Source organism: Centroberyx gerrardi, chromosome 15 (assembly GCF_048128805.1).
Source record: "Centroberyx gerrardi isolate f3 chromosome 15, fCenGer3.hap1.cur.20231027, whole genome shotgun sequence".
NCBI lineage: Eukaryota > Metazoa > Chordata > Actinopteri > Beryciformes > Berycidae > Centroberyx > Centroberyx gerrardi.
The window spans coordinates 30,078,839-30,105,918 of NC_136011.1; the positions used below are offsets into that span (position 1 = coordinate 30,078,839).

General features: G+C 42.5%; 1 protein-coding gene and 1 long non-coding RNA gene across 2 annotated transcripts in view; one reads left to right on the plus strand and one right to left on the minus strand.

The window, feature by feature from the left end:
• The window catches only part of LOC144542372 (uncharacterized), a 221,900-nt gene extending 214,475 nt beyond the window's left edge, over positions 1-7,425 (minus strand). Inside the window, exon 1 of the long non-coding RNA XR_013507231.1 lies at positions 7,401-7,425. This is a non-coding gene — a long non-coding RNA (uncharacterized LOC144542372). The remainder of the gene's footprint in view (positions 1-7,400) is intronic.
• LOC139909604 (acetyl-coenzyme A synthetase 2-like, mitochondrial) overlaps positions 3,263-27,080 on the plus strand; it is a 32,042-nt gene continuing 8,224 nt past the window's right edge. The window contains exons 1-8 of the mRNA XM_071896776.2: positions 3,263-3,631; positions 5,385-5,481; positions 8,220-8,419; positions 14,430-14,605; positions 15,772-15,924; positions 17,588-17,735; positions 20,787-20,924; positions 23,253-23,345. Of these exons, the coding sequence (XP_071752877.1) occupies positions 3,265-3,631; positions 5,385-5,481; positions 8,220-8,419; positions 14,430-14,605; positions 15,772-15,924; positions 17,588-17,735; positions 20,787-20,924; positions 23,253-23,345 (1,372 nt within the window). The 5' untranslated portion in view covers positions 3,263-3,264. The remainder of the gene's footprint in view (positions 3,632-5,384; positions 5,482-8,219; positions 8,420-14,429; positions 14,606-15,771; positions 15,925-17,587; positions 17,736-20,786; positions 20,925-23,252; positions 23,346-27,080) is intronic.

A 27,080-nucleotide genomic window follows, 5' to 3' on the forward strand; every position in this document is an offset into this window, starting at 1 on the left:
CCGCTGCTTTAAGCTGATATTGTTTTTAGATCAGATGTTTTCAGCCGGTGGAACTCGGTGTGTGTTTGTGTGTTCTGCCGGAGACAAAAGATCAGGAATAAAACACCGAAACTCAGTTCCCTCCTGTTCATCTGTGGAATATAATAAATTAAACTAAAACTTTAAGACATATATTTCTAGTAAGCTTCATCAGACTGATGTATGATATGAAGATACAGTAATAATGTTTTCATCTCTGACTGGAGGTCAGTGTGTTTATTCATCACTTCACTGACACTAATGGCTGATTGCAGGGCCGGATTAACCAACCATGCCCCCCCCCCCCCCTCACACACACACACACACACACACACACCATAACTCAGGACCCAGCCTGTTCACAGTAATCTGAAACTCATTTTTAGCTTTTACAAACTATCATTCCTTCTCTCTAGATCTGCTTCATTCAGTTGGAGAGAGAAAATTTCCCTTCGTTTACATCTGGACTGCAGGTTGAGGCTTTAAGGAGGAGAGGTTTTTTGTTTATTGTTTATTGTTTATTGTGACAGGATTGAAGGAGCAAAACAATTTTTTGAAATTTATTGAGAAGATTTCATTATGTCTGTACATAAACCCCACCAGTCTATCATTAGTGTTCTGTATCTTGGATGATATTCACTAAATGCTTTGCTCATAAATATACAATCAATAAGTCACAGATTAATAACTGTGATTGGAGCTTCTGTATCAGTAGAAATCATGTTTAGGCCTCCAGTGTCAGCAGACTGTTGCTCTAGTTAAAGCTCGATGTTTTGGAGATACAGCACTGTGCAAAACTCTTAGACAAAAAAATATGTAAAGCGAAGATGCTTTCAAAAATAATAAAATGAAAAGTTTCTTATTGTAAAAAAATACTATAAAGAGCAGAGTCAGAGTCTGCTGACACACTGATGCAGAAAACAAACATCTAAGACAAAATTTATATAACAGTTCACATCACAGGGAGATAAAGTCTAGAGCACAAACCTGCAATTTGAAGACCTAATTTCCAAATTCTTTAAAAATATCAACACCTGAAGTTAATCATGTAAAACCTCTACAGCGGGGTTTCCCACCCTGCGCTCCAGGGGCCCCGGGGGGCCCTGAGGAGCCTCCTGCTGTTTTCTTCTAAACATCTGAAAGTGAAAGTGACTGGTGGAGCTTCAGATGTGTTCAGTGGAAACAAAGACTTTGTCCGTTAATTCGTCCTTTACTGCCTGTAAAACACTTTGTGATGAAGATTTCAATTAAAAACAGTTCATAGATTTGACTGGAGCAGCAGCTAGTAAAACTTTCAGAAATATTTTTCATGTTTTTCTGCACCAAAATCAATCTGCAGTCTCCCATCTGCTTCCTGCTTTATGAATCCAGTTCATAATGAACAGAGAGGGAGGGAGAGAGAGAGATAGAGGGAGAGAGAGGGGGAGAGAGAGAGAGATAGAGGGAGAGAGACAGAGGGAGAGAGAGAGAGAGAGAGAGAGAGAGGGAGACAGAGAGGGAGAGAGAGAGAGAGAGACAGAGGGAGAGAGAGAGTGACAGAGAGAGATAGAGGGAGATTAACACAAACAATGAAAAGCAGAGTGAGGAACAGACACCTGACTGACGCTGCTTCAGCAGCATTAACTGATCCAGAGTCAGTTCTGATGCTTCCACTAATCTGACCTGAGTGGAGCTTCTTGATGAAAACTCTGCAGTGATGAAGAGCAGCAGGTGAAACATCACAACATTCATCTACTTAAAGTCTTAAAGCTGCAAACAAACAAACAAACAAACAAACAATAAACCAACAAATCAGCAGAATAAACTGCAGGAGATTCTGCTGATCCAGGATCAGTTGAAGCTTTATGTGTGTGTGTGTGTGTGTGTGTGTGTGTGTTTGTGTGTTGATTGGTTGTTTGTGAGTTTATGTGATTTTATTGATCTTATTTTGTTTCTGCTTTATTTTATTTAATCTTATTTCATTTTAATTATTTTATTTCATCTCTTTGTATCTCTGATCTGTAAACACCTGCTGTGCCAATAAAGATGGATTGATTGATTGATTGTATGTTTATTGTTTGTTAGTGTGTGTGTGTAAGTGTGTTTGTTTGCATGTATGTCAGGTGTGTATGTGTGTGTGTGTTATTGTTTGTGTCTGTGTGCGATTGTGTGTTTATTGTGTGCGTGTGTCTGTGTGTGTGTTTATCATGTGTGTGTGTGTGTGTGTGTCTGTGTGTGTGTGTTTATCGTGTGTGTGGGTGTGTGCTTTCTCATCTAATCCAGATGATCATAACTCTGTTCTTTGCCTGAGAAACAATAATCCAATCTGCAGCTGGGTGTGAAAATGAAAAACATTAAAATATGAAAAAACATTAAAACATAAAAACAAACGGACTGTCAGATAATCCAGATGAGATGAAGATTTAATTTTCAGTCTGACCTGCAGGGGGCGGCACACACTCACTTCATATCGTTATTATATGAATAAATAATAAAAAGTCAGTTTTTAAGGTTATGAATTAACTGTGATGAGTAACTGTGATGTTTGGAGAAACTGAGATGAAACTTGAAAAATGAACAATAATAAATTTCCCTTAAATTGAGAAGGATTCCTTCTTTTATTTCATCCATCATGATGTTTTAATCCTGAGCTGTTTGACTTGTAGTTTATTAAAACCGTTTATTAAATCTTCTGTTTCTTTTTGTCTCAGTATCCAAACTGATAAACTGCAGCTTTTTCTGAAGATGTTGAACTTTTCAGATTTATTGTTTTACTGTAAGCCTGTTTTAAATCTAATTCCAAATCTAATCTAATTAAATTTAATGAGTCTGATTATGAGTAAAACTAACCAGGGGATGAGAATAATCATAATTTTTGGATAATTCATCTTCAATCTGATATTTAGAGAGTCTGATAAGAAGAGTAAACACTTATTATTTACTGGTAACTGCATAATAATAATAATAATAATAATAAACCTGTAATAATTAGTTTCTCTTTTGTGAGGTGACGTTTTCTCATTAAATTATCAACCTTTTATATTTTCTCTTCATTCCTTCCTTCGTTTTCTTGGAGGTTTTCAGCCTCTGACGTCACAGTCTCACCTCACTGAAACTGAAAGTAACTCTCTGCTGCAGGAGGAAGGAACGAGAGATTACTGTAACGCGTTACCGTACAGCTCCGGTACCTGTCTGCAGACACCTGAGAGAGAGAGAGAGAGAGAGAGAGAGAGAGAGAGAGAGAGAGAGAGAGAGAGAGAGACCTGGATGCAGAGCAGCAACATGGCTGCACAGACCGGCAGCAGGAGCTTCAGCAGGGGAACGACTGTCTTCAAAACCCTCCTGACCCGCTGCCTGAGACCCGGGCCGGGCCAGACCAAAACCGGGCCCGGACCGGCTCAGACCCGGTCCGTGTCCGCCGGGACCAGGACCCTCTGCCCCGCCTGGAGCCCTCAGCTGTCCGGCCGGTCCCACCAGGATCTGTACCGCCTGTCGGTCTCGGATCCGGATCTGTTCTGGGGATCCGCCGCCGCCGACAGACTCCGGTGGATTAAACCTTTCCACCGGGTCCGGGACTGTGAGATCAGCAGCGGGAGGATCAGCTGGTTCGAGGGGGGGCAGCTCAATGTTTCTGGTAAGAGTCAGTCCGTCAGTCTGTCAGTCAGTCCGTCAGTTACTCTGTCAGTCTGTCAGTTACTCTGTCAGTCTGTCAGTTACTCTGTCAGTCTGGAGCTTTAAACCCGTTCAGGATTAACCTCCCAGCGGAAAACCACTGTAGACTATGAATAATCCTATAACATTCCTATAGGAACTTCTAGTGTGTCTATAGTGTGTCTATGATAATCAATAGTGACTTTATCCTACTTAAAATTGTTTTTATATCTATAATATATTTGTAATGTTCCTATAATATACCTACAACATTCCTATAGGAACTTCTAATGTTTCTGTGGTGCTCAGTAGTGACTCTACAGTGACTTTATCCTAGTGATTTATCTCCTGTAATATTCCTATAATATTCATATTGGAACTTCTAGTGTGTCTATAGTGTGTCTATGGTAATCAATAGTGACCTTATCCTACTTAAAAGTGTTTTTATATTATCTCTGTAATATTCCTATAATATACCTGTTACTATAGGAACTTATAATATGTGTATGGTAACAGTGAGTTCATAGTGACCTTATTGTATTTTCTATATTTTAATCTCTTTGGTATCCCTGTAATATCCATTAAAAAGTCCTATAGGAAGTTATAGTGAGTCTATGGTGAACTTATTCTACTATGCTTTATTTCCTGTGATATTCCTATAATATTCCTATTTGAACTTCAAGTGTGTCTATGGCACTCAGTAGTGAGTTAAATATGACCTTATTGTGCTTTATGGTATTTTTTTTTATGTCATATGGCATCACTATAATATTCCAAGAGGCTTACAGAGTGAGTTAACAGTGACTTTAACTTTGACTGGAATATTACAATAATATTCCCTGAAGGTCTTGTGGATTTACTGTAATACTTGTATTGTTTCTTTCTAAAATTTGATATAGGATTACTAGTTTATTACTATTTTTCCCCTTAGGCCTGTTACATAAAGTTATTTTCTAAAGTTAATTTTCAGACCCAGAGTGCGATCTGATCTTCAATCTTAAATCCAGTTTAGGATTAAGTTGATCTTTGCATCGCAGTGTAAACACACAGCAGCAGCAGTTAGGGAAGCAACAGGTTTCAGTTCAACACAGCAGGGGGTCGAGTCTCAGTTTGGGTTTCTTTTCAACACAACACATGTATAAAACCACAAGATATACAGTGTTATGAACAATTATCCCAAACTAGACGTACGGATGTTCTGAAAATAGCACACATGCTTCCTCAGAGTATATTTCTTTATTTGCTGTTCTCATCCAGAGCGACTCTCAGTGAACCAGCAGGTGGGGGTTTGGTTTCTGTTTCTGGGATCGAACCCGAGACCTTCTTGTTGCGGACCAGCCTCTCTAACATGTTACATGCTGTATAATCAGCTGTGTAGGAAGAATGTCGCTGTGTGAAAACCCTGTAACTCCATTTTTGGTGATTTTCATGTTTTCACTACAGTTGAAGGATTCCTCTGTGGTTTGAGGAAATTCTTTGACCTCTTGAGCAGATGAAAACATTTCAAAACCCTATTGGATAAACTAAAAAATGCATCGTCATCAAACTTAAACATGGCTGATTTTCATCCTGAAAAGTCGACATTTTGGAGATACGAGGTTTTCACCTGACAGCGACGATATGGTCCAACAGACTGTTCATCCTCATGTTTGATGCACCCTTCTTTATTTACCATGTGATACTGAATGTGGTTTAACTTTGCCGCCCTGGTGTGTGTGTGTGTGTGTGTGTGTCAGTGAACTGTCTGGACGTCCATGTTGAGAAGCATCCAGACCGGGTGGCTCTGATCTGGGAGAGAGACGAGCCGGGCACCGAGGTCCGGATCACCTACAGGTCAGAAACTCTCTGCTATCTGGACTCACTCTATGCAGATGATACAGATCTTTATCTTATCTTTATGCTATGTTATCTATACTTATCTCTGTCAGGATCGCCTAAATTACAGCTCCATAAATGTAAAGGAATGTGTCTTGGTGACGTTGGGACATCAGTCATACCGACAACTTACAGCTTCACAGTTGTGAAGTGGGAAATAAAAAGGAGGGCAAACTGCTGGTGATCATCACAATACAAATAAAGATCAATCATATTTTCATAAAAAACACTCAATTTATATATTTGTTTTACTTTAAAGATGATTGTAGTTTTAGTTCTATAAATATTTCTCAGAGACAGAGCTACTCCGGAGGCAGAAACAATCTGATTGGTTGAGTTAAACCTCAGTGGGCGGAGCCAAACAACTGAGTACAAGCTAGCTAGTCTGCTCTGTGGGAGCGGACTTCTTTGGATTAGACAAGGAAGAAGCACACATGTCAGCTGTACCGGTTTGAAGCCAAATGCTTTGGGAATCGGCACATTAGCATTGTTCCCCATGACTGATTTTAATAAATGAAGTTGCACTGCAAGTTGGCAACAGCAGTTACTTTGCCGGAAAAACTGGTTCCGCCCACTGAGATTCAACTCAACCAATCAGATTATTTCTGCCTTCAGAGCAGCTCTGCCTCCAAGAAATGTTTGTAGAACTAAAACTACAATCTGCTGAAAAGGCTCCATCTTTATAAACCTTTGATCAGTTTGATGCTCACGATGATGTAAACTCTGTTGAAGGAGGATAAGGAAGCGTTTCTCCAGTATGTGTTAAAGCTGCTTTCTGTTCTGTTTCATTGTAGAATGTGGGAAAACAGGCCGGGAAGCAGAAATGTAGTCTAAATATTTATTCCTTCTCATAGTGGAAACACCAGATCTACAGCTGTGAAACAGAGAGGACGCTGCTGCAGGACATATTAGATTCGTGAACATTCAGGACATTATAATTAGTTGTAAATAACCTGAGGAGGAGACAGTGAAGTGTTAAAACCTCACAGTGGAAACATAAAGTGCATTGGCTGTTTGCTGGAGTAGAATTGCTGGATGATCATGAAGTACAGCGTTGATCTGGAAAGACACCGTGCCATTTTCCAAAGACACTGAGGGATTTCTTTTCCATATTGCTGTTGTTTGATGAAACCTCGCATTTTGAAAATGTCAAGTTTCCACGAAGTAAGAAAAACAGCCTTGCCTGCAACTTGACCACCATGAATTTTAGAGTTTATCCAATGTGGTTTTGAAAGGATTTCATCAGACCGAGGGTGGCAGAATTTCTCCTAAACCAAAGAGGAGCATGAAATCCTTCAAGTGAAGTCAAAACACGAAGTTAATCAAAATTCGAATTACAATTTTATGACAGATACAGAGAAAAGTCAGAAACATTTTACTTTTAGTGCATTGTGATGCGTTAGCAGTGGATTATAAGATCATTAGAAGCAGAGATCAACTTTTCTTACAATATAAAAATCAGACAAACATCAAAAAATTACATTCAGTTTAATATCAAGTCATTAACCATACAGCTGCCCCATAAAGCATTCAAAGTTATGTTTTTTGGCATATTTTGTTTCTCATATCATCTTTTTTATTATAATAATTATCACTACTCACAATGTGCTCATAAATCACTTATGATGCCTTTAACTGATACGGAGATTTCTGCTCTGCCGCCAACAGAGCGGCTTCCTGTATTGTTCTGTAAACAGGAAGCAGGAGGGGTTGTCACGGCGATGAACTCCAGCTAAACCTGGAACCGAAACAGAGCGTTGAGGTGAACGGCTGTGTGTCTGCCTCCAGATACAGCTCAGTGTCACTTCAGCCACGAGTCATATTCTACAGTAACAGTACAGAGTCAGAATACATGAAGAGAAGACTTGAGACTTGACTTGACTTGGGTTCTGGTGACTTGGGACTTGACTCTGACTTGTACTTTGATGACTTGAAAAGGTTTCTAAAGTCTTGACTTGAGATCTTGTGTTTGTGTAAATGACTTAGATTGAAAGTGATGAGATTTGTTCCAGCGGACGACTGAATTTAAATTCTGTTTTCTGAATTTGTATGGAATGATTGAATTTATTGAAGTTGAAACTGATTATAGAAATCAAACTCATGATGCTCTTACCAAGTTTTTATCCTATTAAAACCATATTGCATTGAAAAGTCCTAGATATTTAGTTTTCTTTAAGATATTAAATTGATACTGGACTCTTGATTTGTTCTGACTTGACTTGCTGTTCTACATTTAGACTTGAGACTTGACATTAATGACTTGGACTTGACTTGAGACTTGTGCCTCAAGACTTGAGACAGACTTGGGACTGGAGCAGAGTTGACTTGGTCTCACCTCTGGCCCATTCACATCTGTACATCACATCACACATTAGACCTGCTCATATTCTGGTGTATGCTGAAATGTCTTTTTATCCCGCAATATTTTGATGAATCTATTATGTGACTATTTATTATTTTTCCTCTTTTAGATATTATTGTGATGCTCACAGATTTCGAAACCCTCCAGGGTTGCGAGATGATTTATGTTTTTTTTCTCTCTAATTTTTGCTTTTTCTTTTGAAATACTGAACAGTTTTCAGCCTCTCTGCCTCCTCTGGTAGTGAATCAAATGAAACAACCTGAAAAGGGAAAATCGTTCTCTGGCTGCATACACAGACTTCAATGTCCATCTCTATCTTCTGTCCGGCCCTCAGGGAGCTGCTGGAGACGACCTGCCGCCTGGCCAACACCCTGAAGAGCCATGGGGTCCTTAAAGGGGACAGGGTGGCCATCTACATGCCCGTCTCCCCGCTGGCGGTGGCGGCCATGTTGGCGTGCGCCCGTATCGGCGCGGTGCACACCGTGGTCTTCGCCGGCTTCAGCTCCGAGGCGCTGGCAGGGAGGATCCAGGACGGTGAGCAGAACGAACACCGTTAGAGGAAACTTTCCGACCTCACCGTGTGTCCATTTAGCTCAGGCAGCTCCTCCGGCTCAGAGCCAGCATCAGTCACCATGTCAGCATCTCTGACACAGAGTTGTAGTGAGGCAGGAAGTGTTTCCTGATCGTCTGCAGCAGGGACAGAGGAAGAGGAGGAGCCGTTCATTAGTGTCCAACCTATTGTGTGAGACGTCCAGACAATTATACAACAGTTAGTTCCGGTGGAGTGGTGTGATTGGACAGGAGGCTGATATCCAGTCTGACAGCAGCGGGACGTTTCACTGTCTGTATCACTCCGCTTCACAGCTGCTCTGATAGAAACAGGTTCTGTGCTGTAGTGGATCCTGAGGAACTGAGACCAATGAAAGAATAAAACCATGATCTGTTGGCATGGCAGTTTAGTCAAAATCCAAACAGCAACATCCGATATATTGTGCGTGACGTACAGACGATTAAACAAACGCTGTAGCGCCCCCCTTTGGACAATGAGTGCAACTTTTAAAATGGCAGAATCCGATCAGTGCTGTGATGTTGTGCGGGACGGACGGACGGGCAAACCGGGGTCGATCCAGTCCCTCCACGGGTCTCATCACAGGGGACAACAGTGTCTTATATCTAGTCCGCACACTGTAGCTCCCTTTTGTTGCTTTATTGGCACCACAACGTTTTGTCATTCAAGACAAGAAGTAACATAAGGATGCACCAGGATTTAAAAAAAACTGTCCAGGTGCTCATGGGGCGGGGCAAAGCTACAGCAGGTGAAAAGACAAAGGAAAACTTGTAGGGTTGGAAGCACAAGAGTCCAAGTCCAGGCTCAACTGTGAGTTTTATAGTAAAAGCCTTTACATAGAGGCAGAGAGAAGATAAAAACACACTGAGCCTTCCTCAGAGTTTTGTCACCAGCTGGGTTTGAACCCAGAGCAGTGAGTTCTTCACCCACAGGTTTCTGAACGGCCGCTTTGAAGCCGAAAGATCGGGTTTACGATCGCCGTCATGTGACATTTTTTTCGAATGCTATTGGCCTATAATCGAGCTGTCAATCACTAGGAAAACAACCCAGTTTTATAGCCGTTATATCTGTTAATGACAGTTATTTTGAAAATCTCCATAAGGAAGAAGTGAAATTAGCTGCTGAGACCAAAACCTCTCGGTGAAAAAATGTATTGACTTTATATTTTTATCAGAAGTTGGTTGTGGTCCGTTGACTTCATGAGGTTTGGAGTCTTTCTGGAGCCGGACTCTAGCGGACCTGAGAGGAATCGCCGCCTGCCGACATTGGCTTCAACGTTCACCCGAGGTTTTGGCCGTTGGTTTGAACCCATAATATCTTCGTATTTATAGTTGTATGATTTGAGCCTGAGTCTGCTGGTCTGCAGAGTGCTGCAGGTTAACATTCAGCTGCAGGCGGAAACACCAGCAAGGTCAGCAAGGTCAGAACATATCAAGTCGTAACTTGGCCCGCGTTCAAAACACCTGAACTGTTACCTTTATTTATATTGGATTGTTTGATTTCCATTGTGTTCCAGTAGCTGGAGGTCACACATGTCTGGGTGGGTTCCTGGCAGTGTCTCCACCTTCCTCTCCCCATCGCTCCCGTCCCTCCAGAAAACATTTCTCTACCAGAAATTTACCTCCAGCAGGCTGCAATTTACATTCTGACAGTTGGAGTGATTTGCAGCTCTGCCGGGCGGGCGGTTATCAGCTCCCCCGGCCGCCACCAGATCTGAGTTCAGCTCCTCGCCCGGATCTGCCGCTGCTCAAGGGCGCTGTGTGTGTTTTGGATACAGTCGCTCCCTGCAAAACCCAAACATGGCATTTCATGACCGGTGAGCGCCGGGGGAAACAGAGCGTGACGGTAGAGCCGAGATTACATGCAGAACGGCAGCCTGTCGGACACTTTACTCTCCTGTCAGCTGAGTTTCTGCACCAAGGAGCTTTTGTTTTCACCTTGTTAGTTAAACTGCAGAAAACAACAAGCTGTCCAGTGATTTCATCTTGTTTCCAGATCTAGCAGCTTATTTCATGATATTTTCAGTCACTTCTGTCAAGGAATCATCATAAAACAATGAAGAAAATCTGGAAACAAGAAACTTTCTCCAAGACGATTTCACTTTTACCAAGAAAATGTCCTGAAACAAGTTGCATTCTCCTGGAAAAAGGTCAAATTTGATTGATTGATTGATTTATTTTACAAACAAAATCCTAAAATAAGCTTGACAAGTCTGGAGACAAGAGAAAATAACTGAACAAGGTTGTCAGTTTTTGTAGTTTGTCTGCCTATCAGCAGAATATATAATATATAAAAACCTATTAACTTATGATTTCCATGAGATTTGGAAAACAGAACAAGGAACAAGGCAAATCACCAAACTGTGAGAATCATTCATCAATCAATTAATCAATCAATCAATCAAACTTTATTTATATAGCACAATTCACAAGTGAAGTGCAATGTGCTTTACATAATAGAGAATTTAATAGTCAGGAACTGTAATCACACAAAAGCTCAACTAAAGCTTTAAGCCCTGTGTCTTAAAAAAAAGAGTTTTCATCAGAAGACTTTAATGGAATTTTGTCTTTCTTGTTCAAAGAGATTAACGTCAGGAAGCTGAACAGGATTTCAGACGGACTGCAGCCAAGTCCTCCGCTCTGCCAAGTCAGACTTTATGACAGTGTTTCAGGAATCAAGAAAGAAATGCTCATTTTATCTCCAAAGTCCGTGGATTTTCTAAGTTTTACGACGTGGTTTCAACAGCTTTCAAGGGTTCAAAGGTCGTGAAACTCATTCAGCGGCTAAACGACCCTGGAAACTTCCACTTAGTGTGAGAAAGAGAGAAACTTCAGAACTGCAGTTACAGTTTTCATGTGCGGCAGCAGAGATGTGGTGATATGTCATATAGTGAATTATCTTTCCTCACAGTGCAGCTCTCTGGACATTTGTCAAGAGATAGAAAGACTTGTGTTTTCTCCGAGTGTTTGATGGTGAATTAGAACAAAAGCTTCAGTTTGAGTTCAGCTGTCTGGTTCGTGAGCACAAACAATAATTAAAGAAACACAAGAAGGAAGAAATCATGTCTCACACATCATGTTTGTCTTTACTTAGGCAAACTGCACAGGGGGTTTCACCACAAACAAGCACGTTAGTGACATTAGTGTCACTAACTGAGTCAAGTCAAGTGTGTTTATTTGTCCTGTGCACAGCCTCCACAGGGTAAACAGTGCGCTGAAATGCTTGTATGCTGCGTCCTCTCAGTGTAAAAAGTATAGCAACAATAAAAATAATAGTAACATATATTAACAAAGATAAATAGAGAATTAAAATAGAAATAATAATCAATTAAAAATAGATAAACACAAGTTAGGATGAAAGAAATAAAAAAAAAAGCATAAGAACATAATACTGTAGTGCAAAGTGACGTAATGAGGAAAGAGTGGAATGGAATGGAAGAAGATGCGTGTCCGAACTGAATATTTTTCTTATATCTTGTTTTTGTCTTTATTAGATAGAAGAGAAAGACAAAGCTGCCGGTGGATTTGAGCACAGGACGAGTTACAGCTCACCTTCCTGAAACACAGACTCTAAAAATTAGTGAAATGAGCCTGAAACTGTGAAGCTCCGCCTCCATGTTTCTGACAGAATCCAGTTCAGACCAGGTTCCTCCTCCAGTAAAGGATTCTGGTCCAGCAGCAGGAATTGTTCTGGACATTTCCACCTGTTGGTCACATGAGCTAGGTTAGCTAACGCTTCAGTTTAGCAGCTGAAACAGTTAGCTTCAGGTTAGCTTCAGGTTTTGCTCACGGTTCAGTAAATAAAAACTTGTTGTCATGAGTTGGGAGTTGAACCATCCGCCCCCCCGACCTCCGACCTCCGACCTCTGACCTCCACACCCTGACTGTCCACCGTCAAACTACCTCCCGTTTCCTGTCCTGTCTCCTCCAGCTGATCCTTTCCTTCAGGGGAAACGAATTTCTCTCACTTTACACACACAGAGCGAGTTATTTGCATTTTAAGACATCAGGCTGGAGATCAGACTCTTCTCTGTGACAGCAGACAGGATAAGAACCAGTTTGGATGATGAAACATTATAATATTATGCATGTTTATGGGAAACAGGAGAGAAATGTCCAGAGGGAATTCACTTCTGGCACGGTAGCAGTGTTAGCTGCAGATGCTCGTAATTTCATTCAGTCTTTCTGGACAAGCTGGTTTCCTGCAGCCGAAGAATCCAATTAAGCCACTTCAGTGACATTTGAGACGCTGCTGTGTGTTTACATTTCAGTCAGGTATCTGATTGTCTCATGCAGTGTTGTGACTGAGCAGGTGTGTTAGTGTTAGTGTCTGACACTTCAGACACACGGCTGCTGCTGCTGGGATCAAACCTGCGAGCAGCCGGTTACAGACCGGCTTTTCCACAGTGAGAAAAAAGGAAACTAAGAAACTCGTAACATCCACTGACATTTAGCTGGTTGTAGAAAATGGATGGACTGCCGATTGGTTTCTCATGTCGGACCTTGGTGACTCGCTCCTTCGATGACAGATTTGAGTAATTATGCTTACAAAGAGTGAGCAGTTTGGGGTTTAGAGTCTTGTTGAAGGAAACTTCAACACGTGGCTGGGATCAAACTTGTGGTCTTCTGGTTACAGTACAGTCTCTCTAACCACAAGGCTACACTGCTGCCCCCAGTAATATTTTCAATATGAATATGCATTACATATACTCAGTGACACATCTTTCCATGCAACAATAAGAACAGACCCTAACCGCCTGGTGACTAACAAGCCAGAAGCAGCTAACTAATGAGACTACTAGCCACTGCTAACGCTAGCTGCTACTAGATACATTAGCTAGTGTGCTAATCAGACGTGTTAACAACAAGACAGTGATGTTAGCTGACCAGATACTATGGTTAGCTAGCTAACAAGCTGACATTATCTAAACACTAAATCAGTCCCACCAGGATTTCGCAGCGTTTTTTTGTGATTATTGCGGCCAAAAATGCTTGATTTTGCTACGGCTTTTCTCAAAAATTGCAATACAATTTGCGAGGTTTTATGTGCTCTTTTTGCGGTAAAATTGCAGGAATTGGGAAAAATTGCAAGCAAAGGAAAAAAATGTTTTTTTCTCTCACTCTCTCTCTCTCTTACTCACTCACACACACGCACACACACACACACACACACACACAGCCTCCCCCTATTCGCTCCCACTCTCCGTTTAAGCTATTAACTCTTCCAAGAGTTTGAATTTTGCACTCACCTCGATTCTTGCTGCTTTTGTTTTGTTTTGTTTTGTATGGCAGTCATTTGTTGGCAGGTGAGTTTTGTTCATCTTCCACCTGAATGAATGCGCGCTGCGATGACGTCAGTTACACGACACGAAATGCGACAATTGGTCCAAATCACAAGCGGTCTGTTGATTTGGCCATTTCATGCGGAAACTGCAAGCTCTCGCAAATATTGCAGAGATTTCTTGAATTTGCGTTAATTATTGCGATCGCAAAATCGCAAGTTCCTGGAGGGACTGACTAAATCAATCAGATGGATCAGTGATGAAATGATCAGTTCAGTCAGAAACAGACAGAAATTAACCGTCTGTTCAATTCTGTTGAGACGACAGAAACACAGTCAGCTGTTCACAGAGCAGGACCTCCAATATGGCCGCCAGAAAGGGGGGGGGGGCTGTACCTCTGCACCACTCTGCTGTCTAAAGTTACAACAAGCTCCTCTCATGTCTTGGATTCTCATATTTCCAATGGGAACATGTTGTCACTCACAGTATCAGTAACCAGGCGTCACTTCATCTCTCAGTCTCATCCTCTTGTCCTGAGTGGATGTTTTCCCTCCTGCTGTGTCTGTATATGAGCCCGTCCTGTAACCAGACAGGAGCAACATACTGACCCACTCCCTGCTCCTGGCTCCTGACCTCTGACCCCTCTGGTGAATGTAGACCTGTGTGTGTGTCTCTGTTGTGTGTGCTGCCTGCAGCTCAGTGTAAAGTGGTGCTGACCTGTAACCAGGCTGTGCGGGGCGGCCGGCTGATGGACCTCAAACCCACGGTGGACGCCGCGGTGAAGAGCTGTCCCTCCGTCCGGCACGTGTTCGTGTCCCAGCGGACCAGCAACCCCACTGCTATGGGCAGACTGGACGTCCCGCTGGAGGAGGTGAGGTGTTCTCCGAGTTATCAATATTGGTTTGTGATTATTGATTAGGGATGTCTTGTCAGTGCATATGGGCGTGAAATTACATGACGCTCCAACAGAAAAAGAACCAATCAGATGTTATTATTGTCGTTAGTCATAGTAGTAGTACTAGTAGTGCTAGCAATAGTAGCAGTAGCAGTAGTAGTAGTAGCAGTAGTAGTAGCAGTAGTAGCAGTAGTAGTAGCAGTAGTAGTAGTAGCAGTAGTAGTAGCAGTAGTAGCAGTAGTAGTAGCAGTAGTAGCAGTAGTAGTAGCAGTAGTAGTAGTAGCAGTAGTAGTAGCAGTAGTAGCAGTAGTAGTAGCAGTAGTAGTAGCAGTAGTAGCAGTAGTAGTAGCAGTAGTAGTAGTAGCAGTAGTAGTAGCAGTAGTAGCAGTAGTAGTAGCAGTAGCAGTAGTAGCAGTAGTAGTAGCAGTAGTAGTAGCAGTAGTAGTAGCAGTAGCAGTAGTAGCAGTAGTAGTAGCAGTAGTAGTAGCAGTAGTAGCAGTAGTAGTAGCAGTAGCAGTAGTAGCAGTAGTAGTAGCAGTAGTAGCAGTAGAATACTGTGTCTCTCTCTCCTCAGTCGATGTCCCAGCAGTCTTCAGTCTGTTCTCTACAGTAGTAGCAGCAGAAGTACTAGTAGTAGCAGTATTAGTAGTAGTAGTACTAATAGTAGCAGTATTAGTAGTAGTAGTACTAATAGTAGCAGTATTAGTAGTAGTATCACTTGAACACTGTGTCTCTCTCTCCTCAGTCAATGTCCCAGCAGTCTGCAGTTTGTCCTAAAGAGTATCAGTATCAGTAGTAGTAGTAGTAGCAGTAGTAGTAGCAGTAGTAGTAGTGGTAGTAGCAGTAGTAGTAGTAGTAGTAGTAGTAGCAGTAGTAGTAGTAGTAGCAGTAGTAGTAGTAGTAGTAGTGGTAGTAGCAGTAGTAGTAGTAGTAGTAGTAGTAGCAGTAGTAGTAGTAGTAGTAGTAGTAGCAGTAGTAGTAGTGGTAGTAGTAGTATCAGTAGAATACTGTCTATCTCTCTCCTCAGTCGATGTTCCAGCAGTCTTCAGTCTGTGCTCTAGAGTATTCGTAATAGTAGTATTAATAGTAGTATTCGTAGTACTTATTAGTATTAGTAACAGTGTGTGTGTCTCTCTCCTCAGTCGATGTCCCAGCAGTCTTCAGTCTGTCCTCCGGAGCCTCTGGACAGCGAGGATTTGCTCTTCCTGCTCTACACCTCCGGCAGCACCGGCAAACCTAAAGGCCTGGTCCACACCCAGGCCGGGTACCTGCTGTACGCCGCGCTCACACACCAGGTACACACCGCACCGCACCGCACCGCACCGCACCGCGCTCACACACCAGGTACACACCGCACCGCGCCGCACCGCGCTCACACACCAGGTACACACCGCACCGCACCGCACCGCGCTCACACACCAGGTACACACCACCCCGCCCCACACCGCACCGCACCGCGCTCACACACCAGGTACACACCACCCCGCCCCACACCGCACCGCACCGCGCTCACACACCAGGTACACACCGCACCGCGCCGCGCTCACACACTAGGTACACACCACACCGCGCTCACACACCAGGTACACACCGCACCGCGCTCACACACCAGGTACACACCGCACCGCACCGCGCTCACACACTATATTTTCTATTTTTCTTTTTTTATATATTTATATCAAAATCACATTATTTACCTCCTGAAAAACAATGTATTTTAGTGGTTACATCACTTACATTTATTTCTATGAAATTGTAATGGGTTATTACTTTGTGTGCTTTAAATTATAACCCATTTTCAAACTGGATCACCAATATTTTAGAGATATTGAAAGATGAACTTGAGGGAATTATCTTTTCTCAAAAGGGACACAATATATAAAGGCTTCAGTTTTAGGCACCACAATGGGCCTGTTTGTCCCAGCAGGCTGTAATTAGGGTCATGTTGGTGTTTTAATTAGGAGCAGAGACAATGAGGAATAAAACAACAGCAGTGTTACACAACAGCCGTCTGAACAACAACAGGCCTGTTCCTGTGCGGAGCGGGACGCGACCCTGCGGCCACTTCTGCCACCAAAGCTCTAAATTAGCTTTTTTTGACCGACAAGCAGAAACATCTGCTTTCTCCCAGCTTTTCTGTGTGTGTGTGTGTGTGTGTGTGTGTGTGTGCAGGGATTGACAGACCGCCTCAAAGCTGACATGATGTTGGTGATAATAATTGAATAAAAACATAACCCCCCAAATTTTATCGCTGCTAATTTCTAAAGTAGCTTAGCAGCTCAGCATTTGGCTCGCTGTTTGTTTGGATGAAACAACAGAACAAAAGCTGCTTTATCTCAAATAGACAAGACATGTTGGGTCAACGCCAGAGAGAGAGAGAGAGAGAGAGAGAGGGAGAGAGGGGGGGAGAGAGAGAGAGAGGGAGAGAGAGAGAGGGAGAGAGGGAGAGAGGGGGAGAGAGAGAGAGAGAGAGAGAGGGAGAGAGGGGGGGGAGAGAGAGAGAGGGAGAGAGAGAGGGAGAGGGGGAGAGAGAGGGAGAGAGAAAGAGAGAGAGAGGGAGAGAGAGAGAGGGAGAGGGAGAGAGAGAGGGAGAGAGAGAGAGAGAGAGACTATACTGAGATGTGGTGTTGCCTGGCAGCTGAGGTCGAGCCCCTCGCCTCAGATGACTGTCAATGGGCAGCCATGTTGTTTTGGTGAAAAACAAGTCCAGTTTCTGTCGGGTCCCACAGAGCATCACGGTGATGAAAAATCGACCTGATTAATGATCAGTTTACTAATGAATGAGTTTGTGTAAATTAGTTGTTTATTTGCTGTTTCTCAGTTTGTTAGAATGTGATTTATTGTTGATCAGCTGCCTTCAGCTCTTCTAGTCTTAATGTGGAGAAACACTAGAACTAACAATACTGGTGTGAGGTAGAGGAGACCGGTCACGATAGCTCTTGTGTTCTGTTGTTGCAGTTTGTGTTTGACTACCGGGACGGCGATGTGTTCGGCTGTGTGGCGGACATCGGCTGGATAACGGGTCACAGCTACGTCGTCTACGGGCCGCTGTGTAACGGAGCCACCAGCGTCCTGTTTGAGAGCACACCGGTTTACCCCGACCCGGGTAAGACCCGAACTAAACCCTCTGTTTACCCCGTCCCGGGTAAGACCCAGACTAAACCCTCTGTTTACCCCGTCCCGGGTAAGACCCCAAACTAAACCCTCTGTTTACCCCGTCCCGGGTAAGACCCCAAACTAAACCCTCTGTTTACCCTGACCCGGGTAAGACCCAGACTAAACCCTCTGTTTACCCCGACCCGGGTAAGACCCAGACTAAACCCTCTGTTTACCCCGACCCGGGTAAGACCCAGACTAAACCCTCTGTTTACCCCTACGCAGGTAAGACCCAAACTAAACCCTCTGTTTACCCCTACGCAGGTAAGACCCAAACTAAACCCTCTGTTTACCCCGACCCGGGCAAGACCCAGACTAAACGAAACTCTCTGTTTACCCCGACCCCGACCCCAGACTAAACCCTCTGTCCGGTTCATCTGAATCTAATGATGGTGAGAATATGTGAAGGAAGAGCTGCAGATATTCTGTGTGGTGTGGACAAGGAGCACAAGGAGCTTCTTGTTTCATTCCAGCTGCAGTTAGACTCAACAATCAGTCTTTGAGAGATTAAATGTATTTTCCAGCATCTATAGCACTTCAACTGAGGGGGGTGATGGGGGGGCGGGGTCTCTTTGGTTCATGATATTTAGGGTTTTTAGTATTTTATTCTTATTTTTCTTTTTTCTATCCGTGTGCAACTTTTGTTTTTTAAAACTTTTTTTGTGGATGCTGCTGTCACCCAACTTTCTCTCAGGGAGATGAGATCCTGTTGGATCCTTGTTTTTTTTTATTTAGAATCAGAATCAGGCTTTACTGGCATTCCTTGTATGCAACATATACAAGAAATTTGACTTCCCGGCCAGCTCCCGTTTCTTACATTCATACATACATAACACCAACACTTTCCCCACACATATATATACTTCCATATCACGCTAAAACATATACATACATTCATATATATACACATACAATGACATCAGAGTCATTAGTCTGGCATCAATGCAGGATGCTGAGTGGGATTATGTAAACAAGTACAAATGTATGCCGTAGTGCAAAAATAGGTATTATTTACAGTTATAAACAAATATACAGCTATACAACATGGCAGAGGCCCAGACATCATGTTTAGTCGCCCTGTGGTTTTCTGCTCTGCTCTTCCCACAGAGCTTGTCTTGCTCACCTGATGACTTTTACACTCCAGTCATTTATCTGAAGCTTTTATCCAGAGTGATTTATGATGACTCAGCAGGTCGGGCCTCAGCGTCTTGCTGAAGGACACATGGAGGTTGCTGGGATCGAACCTGTGTCTTTCAGTTACGGGACGGTCTGTTCAACTGAACTGCTGGAGGAGTGAATGTTCAGAGTTAGAAATGCCGTTCCTTTGTGATTACAGCAACAACGCTGAGGCAACTCTTTGATGTTGTTGCCTGTAAAAGTTTCCTTGTGTATGCTGCTTGAAAAGCAACAGTCAGGTCCAGGTTCACTGAGATTGCGAAACAAGTCTTCTAACTGAGCAGCAGTCATGATGCATCTATTTTGTTTTGTTTTATTGTCTTTTATAATGTTTAATTGCTTCTGTTACTCCTTATTTGCTGCTGTCTTGGCCAGCTCTCCCTCCCAAAAGAGATTCTGAATCTCAATTGGACTTCCTGGTTAAATAAAGGTTAAATAAAAAATGAATGAAAGAACTCTGCTGTCAGTCTGATGCAGCCTCCTCACACCTGCAGGTCTGTCTGTCTGAGCACGGTGATGCTGACAGCAGGCTGGAGGAGTTGGTGTTGTGAAGGCTTAGTGAACTGATTTTCAGTCACGATTTGCATGGCATCAACTACAAATAACTATTATGTGGGCAAAACAATGAGATTTGCATATAATTTACATATGTATACATATATATATATATTACCATGATGCACAAAGAGACTTTCCACTCCCTGTGCATGGTTAGTGAACAGCTTGGCTTTCTGATCTGTTATTTTGCTCTTCACTGTGCAAACCTGAATCTGGAATCAGCTCAGAGTGTTTTTTCTTTTTCCTCTGCTGCATGTCCAGAGCTCAGAGACTCTCACTGCTCTATATACTGTATATCTATACTGATAGCTACATGACTATCTATACTGATAGCTGTATGATCTGGTGTTCAGATGCTCTGCTATCAGCTGAGGATCCTGTCAGCTCTCTGTTTATCTTCATGCAACACAGATGGAGCTGCAGCCTCTGAACTGCCGGCCTCAAGTTCTGCAGGAACCGATCTCCAGTTTTAACCAATATTTCGATTATAATCCATCTTGAAAAGTTGACTTGCTGACTGAAGATCTGAAGTGACGATTCCAGGGTTGCTATTTGTGTTATTATTTCCATTTGTACATCATAATTTAGTAATACAAGTTACAATCAATGGACAAATTGTTGAAAAGTTGACTTGTACATCATGATTTAGTACAAGACAATCTAGCTTTTGTCTTCAACAGGTAATAAATCATCAGGGAAACTCTGGTTCTGTTTCTGTAAGTTGAGATCGATGGTTCAGTACAGCAGGTAGATACTGTAGATAGAGATGTGTGTGTGTGTGTTACAGAGTTATGAATGAACTGCTGTTTCAGTAACTCATTAACCTTCAGTCCTGTGACACTTTATGAGCGTCAGCAGAGCGAGGCTGAACTTCCTTTATCTTTTCACCGCTGTGTTTCCTGTAAAGTCTGACAGACGGACAGCCGGACCTGCAGGGAATATTGATTCAGTCGTACAGTGAGGTGATGCGATCTGTTGTCATGGCGATGTGACCTCTGACCCTTCACCTCCTTACTATCAGTTGCTTGTAATGTTGGTAATCTAAGAGTTGAGGCAGATTCTACTGTTGGACTGTTTGGAAGCTGAAAGAAAAATTCAAATTGCAATTATTTGACAGAATATTGCAATTGTGATTTCAAGTTTTTCTTGTCATAAATTGTTTTAGAGCTTTAAAATTGCTTAAACACAACTGGAATTAGTAAATCCACTGTGTAAGTATGTGTGTGTGTGTGTGTGTGTGTGTGTGTGTGTGTGTGTGTTGGTGCAGGGCGGTACTGGGAGACGGTGCAGCGGTTGGGGATCACTCAGTTCTACGGAGCGCCGACCGCCATCCGCCTGCTGCTGAAGTACGAAGAGAGCTGGGTGAAGAAGTACGACCGCTCCTCGCTGCGGACGCTCGGCTCTGGTGAGACGCTGCTCACACTCACGCTGCGTTCACACTCACGCTGCGTTCACAACCAGCAGGTTCAGATCGGTTTATTCTGCTCCTTCAGTTGGTTGGTTTGTCCAGGTGAGAAAGATGACCTTTGAACTCTGGTGGCACCGAATAACGGCAGCGAGAGTCTCAGTCCTCTAACAAGAGAACTGCAACTCCAACTACAGGAAACCAGCCCAAAGCGCAAGGGATTATGGGTAGAGGTGTGACCAAGCCAACTTTGCCCAAGTCCCAAGTCAGTCTCAAGTCTTGAGGCACAAGTCTCAAGTCAAGTCTCAAGTCTAAATGTAGAACAGCAAGTCAAGTCAGAACAAATCAAGAGTCCAGTATCAATTTAATATCTTAAAGAAAACTAAATATCTAGGACTTTTCAATGCAATATGGTTTTAATAGGATAAAAACTTGGTAAGAGCATCATGAGTTTGATTTCTATAATCAGTTTCAACTTCAATAAATTCAATCATTCCATACAAATTCAGAAAACAGAATTTAAATTCAGTCGTCCGCTGGAACAAATCTCATCACTTTCAATCTAAGTCATTTACACAAACACAAGATCTCAAGTCAAGACTTTAGAAACCTTTTCAAGTCATCAAAGTACAAGTCAGAGTCAAGTCCCAAGTCACCAGAACCCAAGTCAAGTCAAGTCTCAAGTCTTCTCTTCATGCAGCAAGTCTCAAGCAGTTCAAACTGTGACTGGAGTCCAGGTCATGTGACTCGAGTCTCCACCTCAGGATTATGGAGACAGAAAGCCTAGCAGAAAGAAATGAAGTCTGGACTGATGCTCATATTCAGCTACTTCTTCATGTGTTCTTAACTGGTATGAACACCACAGAAGAAGAGACAGACAAGTCCATCATGTTAGGAGGTGGAGTCACATGTTTTTTTTTTGTCAGATTTAATCACAGGTTTTTAGAAATAAAGGGGAAAATGAAACAATGTGAAAGAAAAATAAAAGTAATGACATTCTAATAATGGATTACAAGAACTGATAAAGTAAGTAAGTTATTAGTTACCACAATAAAATAATCAGAGTACTCTAACTCTAATTATTTCCATTACTGAAGCTCTTCAGCTGGACGGATAAGATAAGATTTGATTGGAGCGTATTTCATCACTTCCTGATGACGTTTTACTGAGCGATTAGCCTTTGACTCTCTGCTCCGTCTGCCTCCTGTCTGCTGTAATAAGATAACACACATCCAGCTTTATCTGCAGTTATTAATAAACTTTATTACACTGTAAGACACAAAGCCAGTTTCTGTCAGAGATTTAGATTTAGAACCTTACAGTAGATTAATGTCAGCACACACACACACACACACACACACACACACACGCACACACACACACACACACACACAAACACAATAAGTCCATGTGCAGTGCATTTCAACAGATTCCTTTATCAAGGACCCTACTTGAGTCCACATTAGAGCCACAAACCCCATTTGATGAGATTTTGTCTCTCTGACCCAAATCTGAGAATATTTTTATTGTCAGATGATTTAGTCCTGAACTCCATGACTGTCTGTGTTGCAGGTAGAGAGATAACAGAGAAACTGATCAGAACAGTCATTCTACATTCTCTAACTGTTCACTTCTTGTAAATGAAATAATGCTGAAGTTTAACAATTCATCAGTTTGCTGGGGACCCCCTGGAACCCCCTCAGGGACCCCCGGTGGTCCCCAGACCCCACGTTGACAACCAGTGCTCTAAAACACTAACAGTGTAGTTCTAATGTTTCAAATTGAGTTTTAACCATGATATACACTCATCGGCCATTTTATTAGGTACACCTGCTTGTTGCTTCTCCAAACAGCCAATCATGTGGCAGCAGCTCAATATAGAAAGCAGCAGACATGATAAAGAGGTTTAGTTTGTTGTTGGTTCAGCATCAGAAACAGCTGAACCTCCTTTTCACACTACAGTCTGTAGAGTTTACTGAGACAACAGCTTGTTAATGAGAGAGGTCAGAGGTCAACAGACAGACTGGTTCAAGCTAACAGACAGAACAGACTTTACAACAGTGGAGTGCAGAAGAGCATCTGAACACACAGGTTGTTGTTCCTTATGATAAATGAGCTACAGCAACATGACCAGCTGACACTATGCAGTACTGTACCTAATAAAGTGGCCGGCGAGTGTAGTAGAACAACACTGCACCAGAACCAGGACTGAGACCAGATGGGCGGCATATATGAGTGTTATGAGTGTAACAGCATGGAAACCAGTACAGCTTACAGTTCCATATGAATGGCTGTAGCATTTCTTACTGCCTGTCTGTCTTCCTGCAGTGGGCGAACCGATCAACCACGAGGCCTGGGACTGGTTCTACCACGTGGTCGGAGACGGACGGTGTCCCTTAGTGGACACATGGTGGCAGACAGGTAGGAACCAGCACCGGTCTCCTTCCAAAGCATTATGGGCTTAATGTTCCTGAATCACAGGCGCACAGTGCATGGTGGCTGCTGATTGGTGCAGCTGGAAACAGGAGGGATTAGTACATTACATCACAGTAGGTGTTATAGGGGCCTCACGACCAATCAAATCACCTCTTTTCCTTCCCTTTTAAATCTCTGTGTGACTCTGGTAGTGTCTTGGGTCGTGTCTCTTCCTCTATGATAAAACCCCCAAATCAGTGATTCTCTGATCTGTTGCTCCGGTAGAGCAGACTGGAGAATTGTGATTTTTTTTCTCTCTCCATTCACTGCCGTTGTCTGGAGGAACAGTCTGAAAATCACACACAAGGAATAATAAAGTGAGAGACTTGTTTTTTATATATTGTCAGAATCTGCTTTGTCAAAATCCTGTCTCCCACTTTTCTTCACCTATTTACAATTATTGATAAACGCATAAGTTTCCTCCGACCGGATTTCGGTGTTCCACTTCAAACTGAAAGGTTTAATAAACATAAAGAAAGAGATTCACTTCAAAACACTTCAGCAGCAGGACTAGTTTTTTATATATAGTCAGAATCTGCTGTGTCGGCGTTCCTTTATGTGCTAGAAGTGATTTTCAGACTGTTCCTCCAGACAACGGCAGTGAATGGAGAGAGAAAAAAACACAATTCTCCAGTCTGCTCTACCGGAGCAACAGATCACAGAATCACTGATTTTGGGGTTTTATCATGGAGGAAGAGACACAACACAAGACTCTACCAGAGATACACAGAGATTTAAATGCAATGTGGCAGTTTGGTGATGGAGAGAGCAGCAGGAGCAGCATCATGAGAGGATATACAGCACCTTACATTAAATTAGCTTGGGAGGAGAAAACACATTTTGTTCCCGGACGTCTATAGAGTCTGCGGCCGCTTCCACAGTCCACAAACTCAAACTGGCAACATGTCATAAACCAGTAACATATAACATCATAACAGAAAGCATTGGAAAGCTTTGTAATAGGATTTGCCGGAAAGTGAGTTTTGAAAGCCAGAAATCTCAGCAGCTGACCAATGAATCAGTGGTTTTGATCTGCAACCATATCAACCCCCACAGATATATTATGGTCTGTCTGTGATATGGGATAGTAAAGTAAACCTCTTTCTTTATAACCCTTCCTTGTCCTCTCTATTAAAAAACGGATGAAAAATCGAGGGCAGAAGTTACGATGTTGATCATGTCAGATTGCTGTCATGTGGTCTGAAGATCTTTGATGGGTTTGACACATCAAAGGCTTCTATAAAAACACACACTTTGTTTTAAGAGTCTTTTGAGGAGATTTTATGATTTTACAGTAACTACAAACCACGATGAGCCGCGGTGATCACATGAAGAACTACAAAGTCAGATCAGGTGAAGGAAGGAGGGAGGAAATACTGTTCGCTCAGCTTTCAGACAGTAAACTCTACCTGGGAGCTCGGGGTTCGGTGACGGACGCTGATTTGTCGATTTCCTGAATTCTCACGTCACCAACAGGAAACAGCTGCAGTCCGGTGTAGGAATTATAGATTCATTTAAATAAAACAGCAACATGAAGGAGCTTCATCATCAGTCATGTTGTGATCTGAGCTCTGAACTCCTGTCTGGATGTCTGGTTTGAGGTCGACATCACAGAGTGTCATCATCAGTTCATGTGAGTTAAGAGAGAAGAAGCTCAGGAGAAACCAGTCGACAGAAAACTACAGTCATGGAGTCTTGAGTTTGAACATGTGAACATTCCTAAGTTCTTGGTTTGAAGTTGTTCCGATGGTTTTTCCCACATGACATGAACGCAGCGTTATGCCGCGTTCATGTCACGCTTCTGAATGGGAAGAACCGTTCAGGTCAACCTCCGAGTGGTAATAGTAGGAAATATGGGAACTTTCTGAAGGATTCGATATCACTGACATGACGGAAAAAAACACAGTGTGTCAGTGTGTTAATGCAGCAACAAACCTGGCTTGTTGCTAGGCGACAATACAATTCACAATATCAGTTAAACGTAAACCTGCAATAAGCAATATCAGAACTTCTAACCAATCCTGAAGCTAACGTGTGCTATGTGGAGATTTCATAGAGACATGATGATATAAACCAACATCCAGCTGTGTTGCTGTTTTCTCCTCTTTTCTAAAGCTTGTTGTCAGACTCCGCTCCTGAACGAAGCTCCTCCCCCTCCATTCAGCAGCTTTTCCTGTTTTAAAACTAGCTCGTCTCCTCCCTCGCTGTTTGAAAGCGGCGCTCTCCCCCTCCCACTCCTGAAAATTTTTTTTTGTAATGGCGGAATTGATGAAGCGAGCGAGTAAACTTGTTAAACTAGTAAACTTGTTAAACTAGTGAACTTGTTAAACTAGTGAACTTGTAAACTTGTAAACTTGTTAAACTAGTGAACTTGTTAAACTTGTAAACTTGTTAAACTAGTAAACTTGTTAAACTTGTAAACTTGTTAAACTAGTGAACTTGTTAAACTTGTAAACTTGTTAAACTAGTAAACTTGTTAAACTAGTGAACTTGTTAAACTTGTAAACTTGTTAAACTTGTGAACTTGTTAAACTAGTAAACTTGTTAAACTTGTGAACTTGTTAAACTAGTAAAGTTGTTAAACTAGTAAACTTGTTAAACTAGTAAACTTGATAAACTAGTAAACTTGCTAGCTGCATGTAACCTTCAGCAGGATAAAGATCTGTCAGTGAAACTGGTAACCGGTGAGACTTCTCCGTAGGAACGGTTAGCTTAGCTGTTAGCATTTTTACACGATGCTTGGCAATGTTTGTCCTTGGCAGGCCTCCGTAGTGCAGTGGATTTGCTGTGAGCTTGTTTACAGATGTGTTGCAGTTTCTGTCGCCCTCTAGTGGGCAGAACATTTTGCTTAATGCAGCTTTAAAATGACCGTTTTCATTTCCTTTGCTCCTCCAAGTCTTCCGTAAGAAGGCAGAAGTGTCGGTTAACAGTAAAGAGCAGGAGAGCAGCGTTTTTTAATGAATGCAAGTCAGACCAACGGGAAGTTTTCCCAACGTTGTGCTTCCTCCCACATGACCTGAACGCAGCGTTAGCCTTGGACTGAAGACTCTTGTCGTTCTCTAAGTGAAACAGCAGATTGTTGCACATCTCCAGGATCAGTTGTTCATCAGCTCCTCTGCTCTCTCTCCTCCGGAGGAGAAAGCGAATCTTAATTTGTTGTGGCGTTCTGTGTGTTGATCTGGCCAGTAAGTCTGTCTGATACTCTCCTTACTGCAGGCTTAACCCTAATTTACGATTAGCACAAGGAACATCTGCATGCTCCGCTGAAAATGAATTAAGATAATCCCCAACACACTTACCCCCCCCCCCCCCCCCCGATCCCCCACAACCCCCGGACAAGGGAAGGCTCTCGAGGATCATTGGGGGGTAGTTGACCTAATTCCTTGACAATCACTTTCCAGGGTATTCAGAGCATATGTGATATGTGTGTGTGTGTGTGTGTGTGTGTGGGGGGGGGGGGTGCTGGCTATGGAAGAGCCTCTTGAATGTTGAGGACTTCATTACCCAGAAACCCTGTGCGATGAGGTCAGTAAAGCGGTCTAAGCTGCTTTATACCAAAGGAAACCAAAGATCTAATGTTGGTGAGTCCAGATTTCTGAAGCATAAAGAAGATTTCCCACCAGTGAGCAAACTGACAGCAGAACTTTAAAATTGTTTAAAGTGATTTAGTAAAAAACTCAA